At 42.7% G+C, this 22,647-nt stretch overlaps 2 protein-coding genes across 7 annotated transcripts in view; both read right to left on the bottom strand.

Moving 5' to 3' along the window:
- HTRA1 (HtrA serine peptidase 1) overlaps window positions 1-1,364 on the bottom strand; it is a gene marked incomplete at both ends in the record, with an annotated part of 34,723 nt that extends 33,359 nt beyond the window's left edge. The window contains one exon of the mRNA XM_080621123.1: window positions 887-1,364. Coding sequence (XP_080477249.1) covers window positions 887-1,364 — 478 coding nt within the window. The remainder of the gene's footprint in view (window positions 1-886) is intronic.
- A 10,301-nt stretch (window positions 1,365-11,665) lies between these two features.
- Window positions 11,666-22,647, bottom strand: part of PLEKHA1 (pleckstrin homology domain containing A1) — a 40,614-nt gene continuing 29,632 nt past the window's right edge. Inside the window, exons 8-13 of one of the 6 annotated variants that reach the window (XM_080621884.1) lie at window positions 21,956-22,024; window positions 19,603-19,667; window positions 18,714-18,777; window positions 17,438-17,527; window positions 16,233-16,273; window positions 11,666-14,138 (exon numbers count right to left, since the gene is read on the bottom strand). In XM_080621884.1, coding sequence (XP_080478010.1) covers window positions 13,913-14,138; window positions 16,233-16,273; window positions 17,438-17,527; window positions 18,714-18,777; window positions 19,603-19,667; window positions 21,956-22,024 — 555 coding nt within the window. In that variant the 3' untranslated portion in view covers window positions 11,666-13,912. Of the gene's footprint in view, window positions 14,139-16,202; window positions 16,308-17,437; window positions 17,528-18,713; window positions 18,778-19,602; window positions 19,668-21,955; window positions 22,025-22,647 lie in introns of all 6 variants that reach the window. The other 5 variants (XM_080621883.1, XM_080621887.1, XM_080621886.1 and 2 more) reach the window with 5 other exon arrangements.

Raw genomic sequence — 22,647 nt, forward strand, 5'->3', positions numbered from 1 at the left:
CCTGTTTATCCTACAGGAAGGTTTTGCCTTCACGTGTCACATCCTGCACTCCTTATCCCTACAAGCCTGAACACTTCACTGGGAGACTCCATCAACTGCATCTGCACAGCCAGTTTCATAACCCAGCAACGCGTCCTGATGCAGTTTACAGACAACCCGCGGCTCCAGGTACTCAAGTTACATCCAATTCGACTAAGATAACAACTAAATAATAGGAATGCTGTAGGATAAATCCTACCAGGTGTGTTGTTACTTCTCAATCCTCCAAAGACAAAACTAAAAGCCCACCCTAGGGTCAGCATAGCACGCTGTTCAGCTACAAGCATCCCCCTCTTTAGCTACCTCATTAGTAATAATAACCAAGAGCATCTGCTAAAACGAACAAGGAGATCCTGCTCTGCCGACATCTGATCATTGATCCGCTTTTCAGAGCTGTAGCGTTCCCGGCTTTACTTCCCAGGGCATTTCTCCGGGACACAGCGCCCAGGCGGGACCGCAATCAGGGATTTCTCCCACATTTCTTGTAGTCCCGCACCGGCTTCTGCGGGTTTGCAACCAGCTTCCCTCATATTCCAGCCCGCAGCATCCCTTCTGCAGGCGGAGGGACGCGGGAGGGCGGTGATGTTTAGTTTTAGAGTTGGATATAGGGCTGTTTTCCTTTTTCCCTGACACTTGGCAGACGAAGCCCAGCGCTGCATTCCCGCTCTACTTTCTCACTGAAGCGGAGCACCAGGCTGGAGCCAGCCCTTTCCTTGGCCCCTCTCCTCCCTGGTCCAGCCAGGAGCCCCAGTCCGGGCAGAGAGAACAGAGGACGATGGGGCCGAAGCCCCATCGCAGTGTCCCGTCCCTGCAGTCTCCGCTCTCCCCATCCCCGCTCTGCCCTTACCCTGCCCGCATGCTCCGCGCTGGATGGCGATGATGGGCGGCTGCCGAAGGCTCTCTGCGCGGCGGCTGGCGGCCCGCAGCTGGCACTGGCTGGCGTAGGTAACAGCATCGCTACCGCAGACGGGCTCGGTGCTGGAGCACAGGCAGCGCCCGGCCGCCGCCCGCTTGCGCACGGTGGCCGAGGCGGGGACACCGGCGCCGGGCGGCACCACGCACTGCAGCCCCTCACCGCAGGGCGGGCCGCCGCCACCGCCGCCGCAGGGCTCGCCCTCCTCCGCCCCGCACACGCGGCAGCAGCCGCAGCCGTCCAGCACCGCTCCGCCGGGGCAGGAGGCGGGCAGCGGCGGGCAGCGCGACCGGTCGCAGCGCTCCGGGCAGGCGCCCGACGGCGCGGCGGCGGCGGGGGGCAGCGGCCCCGCCAGCAGCAGCAGCGGCAGCAGCAGCACCGGCGGCAGCAGGCTCCAGCCCCGCAGCGGCATCGCGGCGGGACGGCGGCGGGCGGCGAGGGGCGGTGAGCGCGGCGCCGCGGGACGGCGGCTTTAAGCGGCGGCGAGAGGGGCGGCGCGGCCGGTGGGGCGGAGCGGCGGCGGTGGGTACGGCCCCCCCGGGCCGAAACAACCCCCCGTCCATGCCATAACACCCCCCTACTCCCCGTTACCGGCTCCAGCCCTGCCTATAACCCGCCATCTCCTCCCGCCGCCTTGTCTTTTAAGGTCAAAGGGACCCGGCCCGTCGCTGCGCGGAGCTGTTGAAGTGCCTGTTTAGCACCAAAACAACTGTTAAACTTGGTTGTTTAGCACCACAAACCCGATTTAAGGGTGGCAGGAAGGCTGGTAACATACCCTTGCCAACGCGAGGGGATAAAGGGGGGTGTTGAACGCTCTTCCCCACTTCAGGAATTACGGGAAAGGCAATCTAAAGTACGCGCTGATAACATTTCTGTTGGCGATAAGAAGCAGATGGACGGGGAGATGACGCTGTCAGCCCGTCCGCCGGTAGAAACGGTAAAGCGATACACGCCTGCAAATGCCCTGCCGGGAATACAAAGTGCTGCCGAGAAATTCCCCTTGGGAACCCGCCTCAGGGACCCGAAGACACTGGGAGGTGTCTCCTGCCCCCCTTCCCTGCACCCGAGATGCTCGGAGCCGCAGGGTGAGGTGGGTACCAGCAATTAGCAGGAGGTTAATCAGCCGAAAGGAGAAGAGAAAACAGCCTTCAGCCATGCCCAAGGAGAACTGAGCCGATTTATCTGCGCAACTGCCAGAGCCGGACAGAGGCCTCTGCGCCCTGTGCTCATCCAGCACATGCGGGGTGGTTTGAAAAGCGGTTTAATTACACACAAATACTTTCCGAGGGAAAAAAAAACATCATTTCCAAAGCTAACAGGGAGAAGTGCAACAAGAACTAATAGTGGAAATCGAGGGCAGCCAATGTTTTAATTACAAGCTGATTAAATTAATGAACCAACCAGCAATCTGTGATTATTTAAGTGAATCTCTACCAGGGACCTGGTGAACTTACAAACCATTAAGTGAGAGGAAAGGCTGTTAACTGTTAGATCGCTCCATTCCTGGCAGTGTTCAAGGCTAGGCTGGACAGGGCTTGGAGCAACCTGCTCTAGCAGAAGGTGTCCCTGCCCATGGCAGGGGGTTGGAACTGGAGGAGCTTTAAGCTCCCTTCCAACACAAACCAGTCTGGAATTCTATGAGCTGCCACTAAGAAATGGAGGATGCCAACAACTACACTAACACAGATGAATACAAAGTCTTTTCTGCTACAAAAAGTGGAATAACCTTTAATAAGGAGCCACCCGAGCAGGTGGAAGCAGCTCCCTGTGTGTCTGAATTCAAACCTAATTCTGCAGGGATTATAAAATCTTATCAAACTGGGACCACAAAATCATTAATGTGCAAAACTGCTTGGTTTGGACCTGAAGGTGGGAAACCATGTAGATACCACTATTCCCAATGAAAGCGCCACCATGAATCCCTCACATCTGCTGTTTTCTGATAACTTCAGTGCTGCACAAGAAAGATGTCAGGAGAATTGCTTGACATCAGAAGTGACCAAAGTAGTAATCAGGAGCAATTCACAGTAAATCTGCCTTAGTATTAAAATAATGCATGTTAAAAAGTCTAAGAAAAAGGTTGAAAATGTTTACAAGTTTAAGTATTTTTTAATGTGTATACATATATAAAAACATATATATGGATATATATAATTATATCTAAAAACATAGAATCATAGAATAGTTAGGGTTGGAAAGGACCTTAAGATCATCCAGTTCCAACCCCCCTGCCATGGGCAGGGACACCTCTCACTAAACCATGGCACCCAAGGCTCTGTCCAACCCGGCCTTGAACATTGCCAGGGATGGAGCATTCACAACCTCCCTCGGCAACCCATTCCAGTGCCTCACCACCCTCTCAGTAAAGAATTTCTTCCTTATATCCAATCGAAACTTCCCCTGTTTAAGTTTGAACCCGTTACCCCTTGTCTTGTCACTACAGTCGCTATATAATATGATAATATAATATAATATAATATGTCCCTATATAATATAGACACATAACAGTATATATCTAAACATACATATATAATATGGATAACATCAGTATATGTATCAACTTACATGTTTTATATTATGTATCCATATTATGCATATGTTTATATATTATATATATTTAGATATATATTTTATACTGTTATGTATCCATGTTATACATATGTTTATATAAACAGCATATAGATATATAATATATAGAGATAAATATATATATAGTATGGATATGTAACAGTATATAATTTATATCTAAACATATATACAATAACAATAGATAACTATATATAAACATATATATAGTATGGATACATAACAGTATGTATCTAAACATATATATATATATATATAAAAATATGGATACATAACAATATATCTAAACATACATATATAATATGGATGGATATATGGTAAAGCAGTTCCAAATGATTGTTTATCCATTACTTATTTGCTATTTTTAGTAAGCTTCAGGGTTTGTTTGGAGTCTTTTGGTTTTTTCCCCTCCTTTACTTTTAAATAAAGGCAAATCTTTAAGGAAAGATGAGCAGTTTTCAGTAAAATAAATAATCATAGGTTTGGAAAAGATCTTAAAAACTCCTGTTTGGAAACAGGAGCAAAATATCCAGAGGCTGATGAATTATTGTGGGGTTTGATCCTACCCTACCAGAAAGGCTCTCAGCTTCTCTATCGTGTTACCTTTGGCAGGGAACTTGCTGTCTGAAGTGACTGGAACCTTATCCTCATAGGTAGGAACAAATTCCATGTGGTGGGAAAGCTCCTTGTTCCATCATCCTCTCTCTATGGATGGCTGTGTCTTTTTCAGCTTGGCATCCTTTGATACCAGTCACTCCGAGGAGCAAAGGCAAGGCATGAATGAGGCTCAAAACGCGTTAACAAAAGCCCTGTTGAGGGAAACCACTTGGAACAGTTGTAATTCAGTAAGTCAATACCCTGGTTCAAAACCTGAGTCAGGTGAATGCCTCCTTGCCTAGAGAAAGGGAAGTATAAGGTGTTAACTTACACTGAACTCAGCTGTTCAGCTCATAAAGTCTACACATCTTATGCTAAATATTGAACTACTTCAAGGACTACTTCAAAGGTGGAGTGTTCTCACAGAAGGTTTGAAACACCCATTGTGTTTGTGTTTATGTGTCTTTTCCATGATGCAGGGTTCTTTTTTGTGTATAATTCACCCTGCTTCAAGCTCCTTTACCGGCTGCTAAAGACCTATAATGCACCAGCCAATATTTCTTCTTAAATAAATAACACAGAAAAGGGATGTACATTTGTTGATAGTTAAACACTGCACAGGGAATAAAATACATCCCAAAGTCTTATCTGTGCAGAAATGCATTACACCTGAAAGGCACTATTAACACACAAGTTATTATATCTCTCCCATCGCAATGTTTTCTCACAGAAGAGCTATCCAAGCCCATGGGCATTTATCAATACTCAGAGAGGCCAAAAATGTGCTCTGAAAAATACTTGCACTTGAAGGACTTGCTAGGGAAATATTTCACCTCCTACTCCTCAAACAGAACTGGATGATGGGAGGCTCCATCAACAGATCACAGACACTGGTAAAGGTAGGAACATTTGGATGCTGCCACCAAGGCTCCAGAATTTGCCCTAATGTTCACAGACTGGTTTGTGTTGGAAGGGACCTCAAAGCTCATCCAGTTCCAACCCCTGCCACGGGCAGGGACACCTTCCACTGGAGCAGCTTGCCCCAAGCCCCTGTGTCCAACCTGGCCTTGAACACTGCCAGGGATGGGGCAGCCACAGCTTCTCTGGGCACCCTGGGCCAGCGCCTCAGCACCCTCACAGGGAAGAGCTTCTGCCTAAGAGCTCATCTCAGTCTCCCCTCTGGCAGGTTAAAGCCATTCCCCTTGTCCTGTCCCTACAGGCCCTTGTCCCAAGCCCCTCTCCAGGTTTCCTGCAGCCCCTTTAGGCACTGGAGCTGCTCTCAGGTCTCCCCTTCAGGAGCCTTCTCTTCTCCAGGCTGACCCAGCCCAGCTCTCTCAGCCTGGCTCCGGAGCAGAGCTGCTCCAGCCCTCGCAGCATCTCCATGGCCTCTTCTGAACAATCTTGAGCAGGTCCATCCCTCCTGCAATATGATGGTGTGCTACAGAAGTGAGCTTTCCTGGCTGCCACGTTACCTGAAATGTATCACGTGCAGCCTTTGGGATCTGGTTTAGGCCAGCAGCAGAATGCCTCTTGATAGGAGCTGCTACCTCCAGTGGCTTCCTGGGCACACCTGAAAAGGGTGCAAAGGAAGAAGCAAGAAAAGGATGATAAAAGATAACACTTGGCAGGAGAGAAATGGGTTAACATTATAGTCTGGGACCAGGAGGATGTTGGCCAGAAAAGAGAGGATGGGGGAAGTCTGGGGTGGTAGAAGGCCGATGTTCTGAGCAAAGTAAGCAGCTTGGACTTAACAGAAAGCGTTTCTAGGTTTATTACACCTTTTTTATCATTTAGCTTCATTCGCTGATGGCTTTCTTCCAGTTTCTAGTCAGGATTTAACATCCTACCTCCACCCTCCAAAAACCAGGACTTCTCCACTTTGTAGACTTCTCTATCCTGTTAAATACCAACCAAACACAACCCATTAAACAGCACAACCCCCAACCTTACTTCTTAAACCCAGTGTGGATTCATTGCAACATACCAAAGAAATGCTATTACTTTGAACAGGAATGGCAGCAAACCAGGGGATTTAAAGAACATACTCTTTTCCAGATGGGAATTCAGCCCCAGTGCTTGACAAGTGCAGCTGTTGGCATAGTGTACGGAATAAATCAAAGATCAGAAGTGTCTTTTGTGGATCCTCACATGAAACCAAGCAACCTGGCCTGAGAAGCTGGTGATCTGAAATGGTTAAGTTTTGGCTTTTCCTTGGTGTCAAAGGGCAACCCTACAACCAGGAGTATTGCACTATGGGCAGGGACTGTAAAGCAAGCGTGGAAACTTCATAATGAACCTAATGTGAATTTCATAGAATAGTTAGGGTTGGAAAGGACCTTAAGATCATCCAGTTCCAGCCCCCCTGCCATGGGCAGGGACACCTCACACTAAACCATGGCACCCAAGGCTCTGTCCAACCTGGCCTTGAACACTGCTAGGGATGGAGCATTCACAACCTCCCTGGGCAACCCATTCCAGTGCCTCACCACCCTCTCACTAAAGAATTTCTTCCTTAGATCCAATTAAACTTCCCCTGTTTCAGTTTGAACCCGTTACCCCTTGTCCTGTCACTACAGTCCCTAATGAAGAATCCATCCCCAGCATCCTTGTAGCCCGCCTTCAGATACTGGAAGCTGCTCTGAGGTCTCCACGCAGCTTCTCTTCTCCAGGCTGAACAGCCCCAACTTTCTCAGCCTCTCTTCATACGGGAGGTGCTCCAGTCCCCTCATCATCCTCGTGGCCCTTTACAGGAAACAAGTGCACTGCTATGGAAACCTGCAGCTGACACTCACCTATTGAAAGCAGGCATTTCTCTGGTGTCCTGCTCAGTTATCATTAAGAGAATGGGGACAACAGGAATGTCGTGCAGCAGAGTGGTTGAAATTCCTAAAAGCTGCATTCACTATGCAGAGCTATATGGAAAATTACAGTGCTGACAGTAATTTTAAATGCAAATCCCTAATTACAGTGCCAAAGGTGGCACTTTGAGGAGCGATATTCCACACTACTACCCCATTACACGCTGCCGTAACAAACGAGTACCAGGTTCTGGTTCTTGGAAAGGCTGCACAGGAAATCTGCAGTGAAGCACCACAGCACTGATGGACACGATTCAGTTACGGAGCAGGATTAACACTTCCTTGTTCCAGCGAGCAGCCTTCATTGCTTCCATGGAAGTATCGTCTCAGGAGTTCTTCAGCAGCTTACTGACTTGGAGCATCAAATAGTTACAGAAGTTGTGCTCTAAAAATATTAAGACATTAAATGAAACTGATGAAAGGTTAAACTATAAATAGCACAGAGGGCTTCAAATTTGTTTTATTTCTCTTAACTTTTAGACTAAAAATGCTCAGTCAAACCTCCTCTTCTTTAATTTCTTCCCCTTTCCTCCCCTCAAATTAATGTGGAATCATAGAATCATAGAATAGTTATGGTTGGAAAGGACCTTAAGATCATCCAGTTCCAACCCCCCTGCCATGGGCTGGGACACCCCACACTAAACCAGGTCACCCAAGGCCTCATCCAACCTGGCCTTGAACACCACCAAGGATGGAGCATTCACAGCTTCCCTGGGCAACCCATTCCAGTGCCTCACCACCCTCACAGTAAAGAATTTCTTCCTTAGATCCAATCTAAACTTCCCCTGCTTCAGTTTGAACCCGTTACCCCTTGTCCTGTCACTACAGTCCCTGATGAAGAGTCCCTCCCCAGCATCCTTGTAGGCCCCCTTCAGATACTGGAAGGCTGCTATGAGGTCTCCATGCAGCTTCTCTTCTCCAGGCTGAACAGCCCCAATCTTTATAAAACCAGTAAAGTTCTGTCGCACACCTTCAGAGTGCACACTTTTGGTGTGCTCACTGATTTCTCCATCTGTTGTAATACAGATTTCGTATAGAGCCTAAGACAAACTGGTTTTTAGACATCAATATTTTCTACTAATAGAGCCTCTTTTGTGATAGGAGACACACACTGCATTGCTGTATGCACTTTTCACTTAGGTCTGTATAGACTTTCAGCATCTTAACCTATATAACAATGGCAAAACCTCAAAGTCAAAAAGTAAGATGATTAAAATGGCAGCTGTGTTAGTAAAGAATGAAGTTTCAAACTGTTTATGTCCCTGGCCTTCAGTCTGGAGCTCTGATTACTCTGGTTTAGCTCCTAGTTTCTATCTTCATGTTGCATTACTTTGCCTACTAAAAGAGCAGAGATGCGTCCTTCCCAGTTTGGTAGTTGAAGAGACTGTACTTGCATGAGACGGTGTAAAGGTCCTTCTGACCAGCTGCATCCCTGTGGATAACCAGTTTCCCAGCTGCATTCTGGAAACTTTAAACTGCAGTGATTGAAAGTCAACAAGCTCAGCTCAAGGCCTCGTAGTGCAGCAAGTTACTGCTTTACGCATCTCTTCCAAGCCTTAATTAATGTTTTGAGCCTGCACATTTGGTACAATCATCTACCAGACAGATACCTGCTTCTCATTCAAAAAAGGCTATTCGCATAAGACTGAATTACTACCTAGCTGTTTGCATGAGGCTTCTCTTGTACTGGTTTATCACAGGGGAACATGAGATGTCATCCAGAGGAACCTAGAACTGGGCCAACACATGCTCATGCAGTTCAACAAGGTCCTGCATCTGGGCCAGGGCAGACTGGACAAAGTGAGGATGGAGCAGCCCTGAGAAGGACTTGGGGGTGCTGATCAATGAGAAGCTCCCCATGACCCAGCTTCAGAGTGTGCTTGAGCCGAGAACCCCCCCGTGTGCTGGGCTGCACCTCCCGAGCGTGAGCAGCAGCTCAGGGAGGGGATCCTGCCCCTCTGCTGGGTGAAAGGGAGACCCCCCTGCAGCCCTGATCCAGCTCTGGGGCAGCAGCACAAGAGGGACGTGGAGCTGCTGGAGCGAGGGCAGAGGAGGCCATGGAGATGCTGTGAGGGCTGGAGCAGCTCTGCTCTGGAGCCAGGCTGAGAGAGCTGGGCTGGGTCAGCCTGGAGAAGAGAAGGCTCCTGAAGGGGAGACCTGAGAGCAGCTCCAGTGCCTAAAGGGGCTGCAGGAAACCTGGAGAGGGGCTTGGGACAAGGGCCTGTAGGGACAGGCCAAGGGGAATGGCTTGAACCTGCCAGAGGGGAGACTGAGATGAGCTCTTAGGCAGAAGCTCTTCCCTGTGAGGGTGCTGAGGCGCTGGCACAGGGTGCCCAGAGAAGCTGTGGCTGCCCCATCCCTGGCAGTGTTCAAGGCCAGGTTGGACACAGGGGCTTGGAGCAAGCTGCTCCAGTGGAAGGTGTCCCTGCCCGTGGCAGGGGTTGGAACTGGATGAGCTTTAAGGTCCCTTCCAACACAAACCATTCTATGTAGTGGCAGTTCTTAAATTCCTTCTGTTCCAACTATTTTTTACTAGCTTCTTATTGTTTGCAATTGCTTTCCAGTCAAGTCATATCATGAGAACCCCCTGACTTTCATTATTCACTGGACAAGTTAACAGATTATTCACTTTCTCACTGTAACATCACAGCTTCCTCAGGAATAAAGTGGTGTTGTAAACAAAAACAGCAGGAGAAAGGGATGTTTTGATGTCTTCAATTTGCTGCCATTGCTATTCAAAGCTTACAAGGAGCAAGAGTTTAGAAGAAAACCACCACCAAAACCACAACAAAACAACTTGGAGTGGTCCAATGACTTAACGGGAGTTTCAAGATGGATTTTTAAGACTCAGAAGCACACTTTAGAATTGAATGCCCGAGTTGAGTAATGTTTAAAGTTAGAGCATGACCTCTAGGTGGTGCTGACATCCTGTTATTCCATGAGGTTACGGTATATTCCAGCTTAATAAAACGATATTCTGGACCATTGCCCTTTGGCAGTTACCTTCAGGCACGTGGATTGTAGATTTAGCAGTCACAGTTTCTCTGAATTTCTTATTGCAACACAGTGGGTTTAAATCTATGACCAGAAAGAAGAACTCAATTCCCTCTTCAGTAAAGGGGCAACAAGGACACAGGGAATGCAGACATGCGAGACAGCACGTAGTAAGACAGAGCATCCAAGTCGTTCCAGTGACCACAGCTCGGGTCTCAACAGGCTGTGAAAAGTAACAAAGGTTTTGATGAAAATAATGAGGAGGACCAAAAAAGCTGAAAGCGAAGCAGCAGAGGTGCATGTGGTAAGATAACAAACTAGAACCAGTGTTTGCAGCCTCTTTAACTGCGTTTGAGTTGCAGCCACTGATTGTAGCTTATTCTGGTTATTTAATACTAGGAACTATTAATTGTATTGCTGTACATGGATTAGTAGCTAACTTGGTGTACCAAGCACCCTACTGGAACATCAACTCCACACCACTGCCATCAAGCTGCTTTTGGAACTTGACGATGTTATGCTAAAGCTGAAAACACCTAATTTAAATGAAGATGGGCTACTGAAGGTACAATTAAATCCACATTCCACACCAGCTCGATCGGTGAAAATGGGAGCTTCAAGACACTCAGGGCAGCAACTCCTCTAGAAGATCGGTGTCACGGAGCAAAACGCTGGGGGCAAGAGCATGCACATTGATACTAGTGCAGCTGCAGATGTGCACGTACCTGGAGTCATTCATAGTCAGAAGATGTCGCAGTGGAGCTGGAATTGGAGTTACTGCGTTCAGCCTGTATCTTACCTCAGTTCCTGTTCTTTAGCTGAAGCTTGTGTACTGTTGGGACAGATAGAGTGAGTGTGCTACTTTACAACAGGGAAAAGACTTGGGAAGTGCAGTCACTCAAGTACGATGGTATCACACTGTCTACCATACAGTGAGGTGCTTCCAGATGTTATCCAGGTGGTGTTATTTCAGGAATGCATTTTGGAGAGAGAACCTTTCTCATTCAACACTATAAAGCCAGAAAAGCACGTTACATTTTGTGCTCCTGAGGCGTTCTGGGTTTTCCCCCCTTTCAGATGGTGCCTGATAGTTTCCGAATGGTTAACTTGACATTACTATGCCTCATCTCTTCCCTTCCACTGATACAAAAGAAACCTGATTGATTTCCCTTGCATAACATGTAAAACTTCCACAGAAGAGACCAAGAACAGCATTAAGATTAGATGTGGATTAGTATAAGATTTAGATTGGATATAAGAAAGAAGTTCTTTACTGTAAGGGTGGTGAGGCACCGGAGTGGTTTGCCCAGGGGAGCTGTGAATGCTCCATCCTTGGCGGTGTTCAAGGCCAGGTTGGATGAGGCCTTGGGTGCCATGGTTTAGTGTGAGGTGTCCCTGCCCATGGCAGGGGGTTGGAACTGGATGATCTTAAGGTCCTTTCCAACCCTAACTATTCTATGATTCTGTGACTCTAAGAAAAACAGCTCATTCTGTTCAATTTCTTTTTTAGGCTACACAACCTGATCAGATTTGAGGAATTAAGACGTTATAGCTGGATAAAGAACAATTTGAGCTTTTATATGCTACAAAGAAATACATTGTTCTGATATTTAACAAGGAAACTGAGCCAGATGTTAAGTTACCCAAACTGATTTATTGACAATTTCAATGTGACATATTTACAGCACTGTTTCTAAAATAATTTAACAATTTTCATAGATTTATAAAAGTACTGATAAATAGGAGACCCTGACAATTACCAACCACAAATATTTCCCTATGCTACTAAACTACAACAGTAGTTCTTTTTTCCTCTTCTTTTTTTTTTGCCCCCCTCTTTTTGTAAGTCCCATAATGGAGTTGCTTTACCTCCACCCAATGTGTAAAATTGCCAATACCAAAATATAATAGAATGAACATGCAGTGTGAAAGCTGTACCAGAGCGGGTGATTTCAGATGTTAAGACTACAGTAAAAAATATTTCAATGCAAAGTGTCTTCCACACAGAATGTACTTGTGAAAAAATAAGCTTTTAAAGAGCTATTATCTGTATAGAAGTTAAAACCTACAATACTAGTACAGACATTTACAGGAACTTCCAATTCTGTGCTAGTTTTCACATATATCTAAAGAGTCAAAAAAACCAGTCATTTACAAAGACCACTGCCTTAAGACAGTGGTTAGTTAGCTTATGGATAAACAAAAAGATGAAGGTGCTGATAGAATTTAAGGTTTTGAGTTAAGATACATTTCATTCTTCTATGACACCAATTAGTCTATCCTTGGATCAACAAATTATCATGGTAAAGCCATCCATATCTCTCAAGCAGGAAGTCAGTTTGGAAGTTGGAGAGAAGATGGACTTGTATGATATGCATCTTAGGTTCCAGGAGACCAAAAAACCCAAAGTATCACCAAGCTGGACAATCTGAATCACACTAAGCAGCAGCATGAGATATTTGTGGGGTTGGGATTAAAGCAAACATTTCTTTGTCAAAAATGATGAACAGGACACACTCCATCTAATCCAATACTTGAAATGTAAAGGTTCTTCCCATTTGCATCACTGAAGCCCCATAACACAGTGTACACAAAGAACAAATACTCTCTTTTTAAACAAAACATATATTGCACAGCTAGCAGGTGCAATACCAGAACACTGGTACCCCTAGCATAAATTTCCTGTTTTAAATAGCTGTTTCAGACTATGCTACTCAGACCAACTCCCAGCCAATGTTCAAAACCATTAGGAATGGTTTGTGTACATAACTAATCCCAAAGTGTTTCAACAATGTGAGAAAAAACACAGGCACTTAAGATTCTTAGTGCACCGAAAGTTATAGGCCACAATTGCATGACTATGAACAGTTCAGTACCAACAATGACAAAATAACCCAGGAGGTCTTCCACTGATCAGTACAGAGACAAGAACTGTTCACAAAGCACTGATAAGAAAACCATTCTCAAAACAGTTATCAAACGATACATTTAGACATTTAAGAGAAATTAATTGCTGCAAAGCCTAATGTAACACAATAGAAACCCTGCTTAGTTCAAAAGACCTAAAAAGTGTTCAAATTCCAAAGCCAAATTTTTCTTCTCCCCATCTCCAAAACACCGTGACATGCAGTCCATTGAAAACCCAATGTGCAAAAGGCTATAACCCACCTTCAGGAGTACATCAAAAATAGGCTGACTCTTCAAAATATTATTTTAGTGGACATTTCACAGCACCATAATTAGAATTCCATAATTCAGAATTCTGGGTCTGATAACAAATCAGTTGACACTTGATCCTAAAGAACAGAAGAAACTTGCCGTGCATTTCCTATCTGAAAGTCATGGAGAGAAACAATCCTCATCTATGCCTAAAGTCTTACTGTAGTTCAAATTGCTAATAAATAATCACATTTGTTGGCAGTAAGTTCTCCACAACGTAGCATTAGTTGTGAATTTAGTAAGTGTGCCAGATTAGGAATGAAGAGTTGCTGGTACCTTGCTTACTTGCAGAAGTACATTTTGGTTTTGTCTTTTGCTTTAGTTTTCCTCCTAAATTGTGCAGTGGCCCCTCCCTAGTAAGTGATTTACTATCAGGCTTTGAGAAAACACCTAAGGTCCATTTCTGACCCTCAGCTGAAAGGCAATATACTAACACCTTATATATACACATGTGTGCACACAAACACACACACATCCATATATATAAAAATCAGTGTTCCGGTTTTTTTGTTCTCATTTCCTATAATTTTCTTTGGTTCAAAGTCCGAGCAAGGAAATTTAGAGGACCAAACAAATGGATCATTCTCCAAACACTTCCATCACTACACATCACTAACTGGAAGGCTTGCATCATCCAGATCCACAAGGCCAGGATCCTGTTCCTGAGTGCCATTTTTACTTTGGGGTTCCGAGAAGCCCCGTTCAGTCACTTTGGAAGCTGATTCTCTTGGAGTGACAACCTGGATCTTGTAGCTCCCTGGCCTGGCCTTGGTAAAAGACTCGTGAAATCCTCGCTTCTCCAAGGCAGGGTATTTGGTGTGAGGGTTTGGGACCAGAGGGCTGCCGTGAGCGGCTGCGGAATGTGAGGAGGCTGGGACTGAGGTGGCAGAACGGAGAGCATGGTTGGGTTCGGAAGAAGACTCGGGATGCTCCTGGAAAAAGAAAGGCAGGTGTCAGATGAAGCCATTGACATCACACTGGAAAGATGCAGTTTCAGAGTTTGATCTCAGAGAAAACAATAAAATCAAGACAGAAAATACACAAAGCGAAGCATCAGCCACAGCAGCAGGAGGCAGGTGCTTTCTCAAGGCCATGTGTTGTTAAATGTGAGCTTACAGCAGTATGTGACACAATGTCAGGTTCTTCATTTGAAGACATTACATTTCTTAAATCAAGTTCAGCAGCTCTTTAGACTGTATAACAGAGTCCAGCAAATCGAGGCTTCTCATTTTACTATGTTGAAGATACACATTTGAAAGTGACACCTTTCCAAGAGAAAAATGTATTCAAACATACCCATATACATGAGGCACTCCCATGCTGAATCCTGAAGTGATGCACATTTTACTGTTCCCTCATCATGGGGTTCCAATCTCCCCAGGGATCAAACGAAAATAGTAACTACTTTGTGCTATCAAGACTGTGTAACACTTTCCAAAGTTAATGGAACAAGAAACTGATTTTGAAGCTATTCCTTCTGATTGCCAAGTTATTTTCTTGTGTTTAATATTATTAACTGCCATTCTGTTGGCCTTTACATAACTATTAGACTGATACTGTGGAAATAATCATCCACCATTTACTTATTGATAGAAACAAGTTCCCAGACTACCTAGGAAGCATTTAGATGTCTACAGCATCGGCACAGAGTGCCATTTTACATGCCTTAGGATATCCTGCCTGAGCTACAGCTCCAGAACAAAACATTCCTTAGGTTCTGCATCATATCTATCAGTTCTGTCAGGATGTCCCAGATACCTAAGGATATCTAAAGCAGTGCTGGATACAGTTTTAAGTGATGTGAATAAGTGCTATGTGTGAGTGAATACTTCATTTTACATGCCATAGGGGCTGCAGCTGCTGCCACTTCTGCCATCACCAGCATTAGGGCTGCAGACCCATGTGTGTGTGCGCAAGTCAAGTCACTTTTCAAGCACTTATATTAGCAAAAAAACCCATCACAGATGTATATCCAAGATGCAAATATGCATCCTAAATGAAATACTTATTCTTTCACAGCAGTCTCCCAAGTTTTAGAATGCTATGACATAAGGTCATGAATTTAATCATATTTCATAAAAAGAAATACAGTAGCCCTTGGCAGAATCCAGTAACTAATAGTTCACTATTGGGTTCACTATAGCGAACAACAGTTCACCACTGGGTGAAGGAGCTGTGCAACTTGTTTTGGACTTCAGTTTTGTGCTGAGTTTCAGTGAAGGCTTTTGCATTATTTACATTGCCTTATTTCACACCTGACTTGATACTCCAATTCAAGAAAAACATCATTCAGTGATTTATCTACTAGTCTTATTTTCAATGACTTCAGTTCAACAAATAGCATAAAAGTAAGGCATGTGAGGACAAGATGTCTATAAATTGAGCTGAAGGATATTCAGATTTTACTACCCACACTGACTGTAATTTCACAGTTAAGAGACTATGCTGCTGGCTTACTCCTAGAATGGACTGCTTTGAACAGTGTATCGATTACACATTGTAATGCTTCTATGCTGGAATGCATCATTTCATGCAGAGACTTAGAAGCCATGCAAATCAGGCTACAATATTATCCTTCCAATTGCTAGAGTTACAATGTGCATGTCTTTCTGTGCACGCATCTGTATTAGTTTGTGGGTAGCTTAAATCTCATTTTGCTTTTGCGCAGTTTCATAAAACAAATGGAAAGTAAAATGGAAATATGAACTCTCATGCAAATTAGGTTTAATACTTTCCTGTTACAACAACATCACATAACTTATGTTTAAATAGACAGTTTGCTTTGAAGTATAATGACATGGTTTTGTCAGTTTTAATTCCCAATTATTTTAAAAGCAAGAAAAAACAGTGCGAACCTGTAAGTGAATGATATAATTTATTAGTTAGTTTTAAGTAATGGGAATGACAACAGGTAGCCATACTTTTAGGTTTTTTATAGTGCAAATTAGTCTCTAGCCCTCTGTTAAGAAGGCAAGTTTACATGAGAGCCCACATACGTGCTGCATTCACCAGTTCTTGATGTATACCTCTGTATACAAGGATTCGACAGCCTTCTGGCCTGCCGCATCTGGAACACAGTGCAAAGCTAAGATTAGAGTAACCTATACTTGGGGAAAGAAGAGAAGAGAGGGAAAAAGAAAGAAGTGATGCAGACAGTAATAGCTAGATTGCTCAGTTAGCCCCACAAAAAAAAAAAAAAAAAAAAAGCATACACAAAGAACAGTTATCTGCATATCTTCATTCCCCCAAAAAGAAACAGAACTTATGATGGGGAGCCGTATATCAAAGCATGAAGCAGCTCCTGGCTGCAAAAACTAATTGAGAGCTTACACCTAAAAGAAACACTGATTCAACGCAAATGTGTAATCAAAAGCCAGATTTAAATTCTCAGATTTCAGATGATGGGGGTAATGATATATTCAGTTTACTACAAAACATCCCATAGCCAGAAAGTGAAAACCACAGCTTGCAACATCTGAACTGTAAAGTACTCAATGTGTTAAATCTGCATATACTTGGAGACACTGTGACACCACAGAAACCGTTGCTGCTTATCACAAGCTCATATACGTCGTACTGAACATCTCATGCAGTTTAAATGCATGAAGTGCTGGCATCCTCATGGCTTCACAAATATTAAGCTTCATCACAGTGTCTCAGTTCAGTAAAGCTCGGTGGTGTCCATGCTATGTTTCCAACCATAGAAACTAATTCATGCGAGCAGAGATCTCTTAGAGGAGTTGCTTTAAATTTGACTCTGTATCTGCATATACAGTAGACTATCAACAACAGAAAATGACAATTTAGTAGTGAGAATTGTTAAAAACAAATCAGGATTTTGCCAGTTGATTGCAAAACTCAGCAATCAGCAGAAATACCTCGCAGGAATTAGAACATTTCAATTTTACTTCCAAACTAGTAGTAGCAACAAGGATCCTACTGAACTCAGAAGACTTTTTCTAGGTTAGCAGTTGCATTATCTACATGTTCAAGACAATACAATGCACATAGTTATAGATATATATATGTAAGTAAGACTTAGATAAGTGCCCAATTAGAAAAAACAACATATTCTATTGCCAGTCTGTATGAAAGTTCATGCAAAGATGCCACGTTACTACAGGACAGGACAGAGAACAGGTGAGGGGGGGGGGGAAAAACCAATTAGAACTCCATGTGCACAAGGGAACATCAACTAATCACATTTTCTCTGAGGTTCAGAGTAACATACGGAAGCCGCTGATCTTCCAGGTCCCCGCTGTGCTACAATGGCCCCAGAAATTGCTTTTATCCAACTGTGCATGTCTTCTGGACTGTCCGCCTGGATCAAACAACATGCATTGTATTTAACGTGATCAACTTGCAAATGTCCCAGTGTCCTGACCACCTGCATTAAAATGACAGCCCTACCCTACTTCAGTAGTCTGTGATTTAAGAAATGGAAGTCCCTGTGGCTTTAACCATGATTTCTTAAAATCTTACTCTGAATTTACTATATGTATATAGTGATAGACAATATTAAGCAAGAAGTATTTTTATACTATTTGCATACTCGACTCAAATATTTACTTCCAGCAAACAAATAATTAAAGCACCCACAGAAATTCTTACAGATCTGACTCCTCTTAAGCAGTTTTTGGCCAACAACATAACCTGTACTCTTCAGTCACTGCTGCACTTTACTTCTGTGAGGTATTTACTGAAGAGCTGCAGTCAAATAAAAACCAGTCTCTGTTGGGGGTCAGCTGTACATTTACTCAGAATCCAACATAGATGAACACTGAATACTAAGGGTGCACATAGCTTTAGCCTTTGATCTGCCTTTATCCCAGATATCTCCTAATTAGGCTTCAACTTCCTTAAACTAGCACATCCACGCAGCATTAAACATCTGCAACATGTCAGTTATATTCAGCTCGTAACTCAGCATCTGGCACCGCTGCCTGTATTAGGCTATACAGACCTTTCTGATCCTACAGGGGAAACTCCAACATTACTTCCAGTACTATGAGCATCACATTCCCATGTAGCTAGGAAAAGCAAGTCTTTCTGATTTGTATGGTGATGACATGGTAAGGATGCAATGGATAAAGTACACATGGATCCATATTACTAAATAGGTATGGATATCTAAAGGTTGCTGCGTTTTAATAGGTATTTTAATGTGGAAACTAACTTGAATCTGAGAAACCTATTACTAGACCTAAAAATTCAGAACTTCAAAACAAAAGATTTAATATATTGAGTTGATCCTATAGAATCTGAAGACAAATGCCAACAAAATCACATTAGGATTTATTGTTCAGTATTTTCATACACTACCAACACAACACTTGCTGTTATGTGGAAGATTTCTTATATGCATCTTTCTGAAATGTAATAGAAATCACATTCTTTCTGAAAATCACAGCATAGTCAAGCACACCTTTAAAAGCAAACCAGCAGCACCTCTCTGCTTTGATTATGGTAGTCTTTGTTTTGCCCAAAGTATAAAAACCAGACATTACCTGTACATAAAAGGTTCGAGAAGTTGTTACAATTTCAAAGAGATTGTCTCTCATCATTATATCACTGCAAACAAAGCACAAAAATAGTTCAACAGCAAGTTCAACTTTCCCACTTTATTTCACAGAGACTCTAGGATGTGCAGAGAGCATTTGTTGTCTGAAGATCTTTGCATTTCCTTACCCCTCTACTGTTGTTTCTTTGGTAAATACCAAGTTGAAAAAAAGCAAACCAGCATTTCTTACTCACTTTAGTCCTAAGACTCTTTAATTTACAGTGGCATGTGCGATACTATATCCATTTTTTTATTGGAACATTCTAAACCATATCATGATATGTTGAAAAATATTTACTGTTCAAATTTCCGTAAGTTTCACATATATTTTATGTCTTCAGAAAGTATCAGTCCTAAACAGCAGCCTGGTAAAAAAAACCAAAATCCTTATCCATCATAACTACTACAAAGGCAATTTATTTCTTTGTATATTGCCATTTGGTGGGAGGGAAACAGCAGAAGAGTGTTCTTATCTAAATTTAGATAAGTTAATGGCCTCTAAAGGTTTAGAGATTACATAAGCAGAATAGAGACTCCTAAAATTGCTGACAGCACCTATGCATCTCCAACTCCTGACTGTATGAAATTCCTTTGTTCCAACCTTGTCCAATGCATCTATACTCAATTGAATGTTACAAGTTTGAAACACATATTAACAGAGAACCACCAAAACCAGTCTGATGCACAAAACTGTCTGCTGTCCTAGAAATAAAGTATCACACAGGCATACAACAACTGAAGGAATCAAAGTTCTCTGTTGTTTCCAACTAGCAGTCTGGCTGTGACAAGGCAGCATACTGCATCCCATATAATGGCATCAGTGCTTCTCTCCTCACCTTTGTTTGCATTCCTGAACTTTATGGACCTCCTTTAGTGGTATAACCCTGAGAGGTTCCTTTTCCTGAAAATAAGGCAAAGATATTTTAGTAGAGTATATCTAATAACTACAAGACAGTCAAAACCAGAGGTCAGCCAGCTGGCAGCAGCAGAGTTAGATAAATGAGACTTTCAAGGCAGTAATTTGTGCAAAAGATGGTGTCAACCTAAATTAAAGTTGCTTTTGTTAAGTGTTAAACTAACAATGGCACTTGCAATGAAGAGGAAGCCAAACAAAGAAGTAAAAAACCCCAAATCATTCGTTCACCTCACTGTAAGGGAGACAATCACCCCTAAGCAGATCATAAAACTGAATCTGGCCTCAAGCAGCTCATTTCAGTACAATTGTCATTATATATATTTGCTCTGAAATGTTTTGAGATACTTTGTTAATTGTACTGACATGGTTTTAAATACAATTAACTGTATACTATACTCAGTATAATTAGAAATAACACACAGAAATCAGTCATACCAAAACCTGTAGCAGAGCAAGAATTCTTAAAGCATATGAAAATTCTGTTACTGCAACAAAAATAAGTGCTACAATTCTGTCAAAGAGGGGAAAAAAATGAGAACATCCTAACAGAAATACTTTCACTTTTGCCATGACAACATGAGGTCACACATACTATTATTTTCCTGTGGTTGTTGCAGTCAAACACAAACAAAACCAACTTATTTTACCTCCTACTGTGTTTTCTTTAAGCAACATTACAATGAACAACTTCAGCTGGCTTCAGCTTATGGGCAAAACAAAAGCTGTCAGCTCTGAATGACTTTCTCTACAATTTCTATTACATATGTTTAAGAGACTTATGTTGTTATAGCAAACAGTGAATGTCACCTAAATATAACCATTCTCAAATGCCAGTTTTCATTAGATCACTTGTCTTTATAGCAGATCAAATGCATGGAGCTTAAAACTCAGTGTTTTCAGTTATTTTGCCCCTCTTTCCCTCTCTCCCCTCCCTGCTCCTTCCTAGGTGCACTCATCCATTACAACAGAGTTTTTAAAGTAATAAATCAATTGCGAACTGCAAGATCATCCCTGGAATACAGACACCTGATGTAGGGAGCACCTATTTTTCCTGTCTTAATAGAATCAGACAGTTTGGGTTCTTCCCTATGAAGGTGGTGAGGCACTGGCACAGGGTGCACAGAGAAGCTGTGGCTGCCCCATCCCTGGCAGTGTTCAAGGCCAGGTTGGACACAGGGGCTTGGAGCAAGCTGCTCTAGTGGAAGGTGTTCCTGCCCTTAGCAGGGAGTTGGAACTGGATGAGCTTTAATGTCCCTTCTAACCCAAACCAGTCTGTGATTCTATGAAACACTAAGTGTGTGTATTGCTACCATCTTTCTAGTATATTCTCTCACAGAACAATTCTTCACTGAAGGTTCTGTTTGCTTGTGAGCAATCTGCGCTCAGATATATATATTTGTAAATAAAAATAGAAGGTTTATTATAGGCAATGAGTCAGAACTGCTTTATGCTGACAAAAAGATAATGATGCAAGACCAAACTTCTGCTATTGTTTACTCTCTCGTCAAAATAAAGCAAAAGTTCTCTTCAGAAACAGCCTAAAATTTGGGTTCTTGACATTTTGCGTCTTGCAGTTGGCCTCTAAACTCAAACTTCCATAATTCATAATACTCTACTGCTCAAGAATTCATTCCTTAGCTACAGATTTTCCCATGTTTAGTAAGTGTGGGATTCCATTTCAGGGAAAACAGACTGCTTCCAGCATCAGCCACTTAATGTTTAAATGAAGCCTGAAGGCACTTAACATTTGATCAAAACTGGTCAAAAGGTTGAAGGGTGATGAGTGGGGAAGAAAGATCATGAAACCAAAGCAAACTCTGTAAGTGCTGCTGCTGAACAGCAGAGTTTTTTCCTGTCTTAGCTGCCATGTTGACATGAGTGAAGGGAAAATATCCCATCATTTGTATGATAAACCACCCCATAATTCTAACTTGAAATTCAGAACTGCAAGATGACAATTTTGTCTCTCTGCATAATGATCAGCTATTTCAGGAACACAGTGAGTACAAAGTGACATAAGATACTAATACAAAAATCAGAGTGACTGCAGAATACAGCCTATTCCTGTTCATCAATGCCCTACAAAAAGATTCCCCAAACAGAAGACTGAAGTCCAAGTTAACAGCCACCCTATCAATTTTTTTCCTCTTCCCAATCATGAAAGGTTATTCCAGTCCAGAGCTGCAGGAGCAGCACAGCACAGTTTTCAAATACAAATGTATTTCTTTTGATATTCTTGCAAGTATCACTATAACACATATTGAAAAACTTACCAGTTCAGACTTAAAATACCCTATTGTGTTTTCATCTAACTGAAAGTATCTTCTCTTCCAGTTCTTCATCTGTTAAAGGAAAGAATAAACATGTATATATTTTATGACATGTAAATAGATTTGTATTTTCTATATTATGCATCAATATATAATTTGAACTTATAATTCTAGTTTATATTTCTAATATATGGTATTGCATAATTCCTATCTATTTATAATTATTAATCCATAATGTTTATTTTTAATATATCACAGACTGGTTTGGGTTGGAAGGGACCTGAAAGCTCATCCAGTTCCAATCCCCTGCCACAGGCAGGGACACCTTCCACTAGAGCAGGTTGCCCCAAGCCCTGTCTAATTTATTTGTATGTGTGATGTTTACTAATATAATGTCCCCAAAACCATTCTGCAAGATTCTGCCTTTTCATTTTTTCTTTTTAAACTGCTAAAATTAAAGATTCTGGAAGCTATTTCTGTTGTAAGAATTGTTCAGCAATGTCTTTTGAAACTGTGGCAACTCAGCGGCACAACTACCCACTGGGAATGTTGAAAGACATTAAAAGTTTCTAGTTTATTTTTTTAAATTTAAAAATAAGGAATGTTATAGAAGAAGCTTCATAATCCAAGGTAAAATTAGCCTAAGAAGTCACGAAGCATCTTGCTTAATCTGACCTATCTGTTCCTTCTATTAG

This window comes from Psittacula echo (assembly GCF_963264785.1).
Source record: "Psittacula echo genome assembly, chromosome: 6".
In the NCBI taxonomy this organism is placed as follows: Eukaryota; Metazoa; Chordata; class Aves; order Psittaciformes; family Psittacidae; genus Psittacula; species Psittacula echo.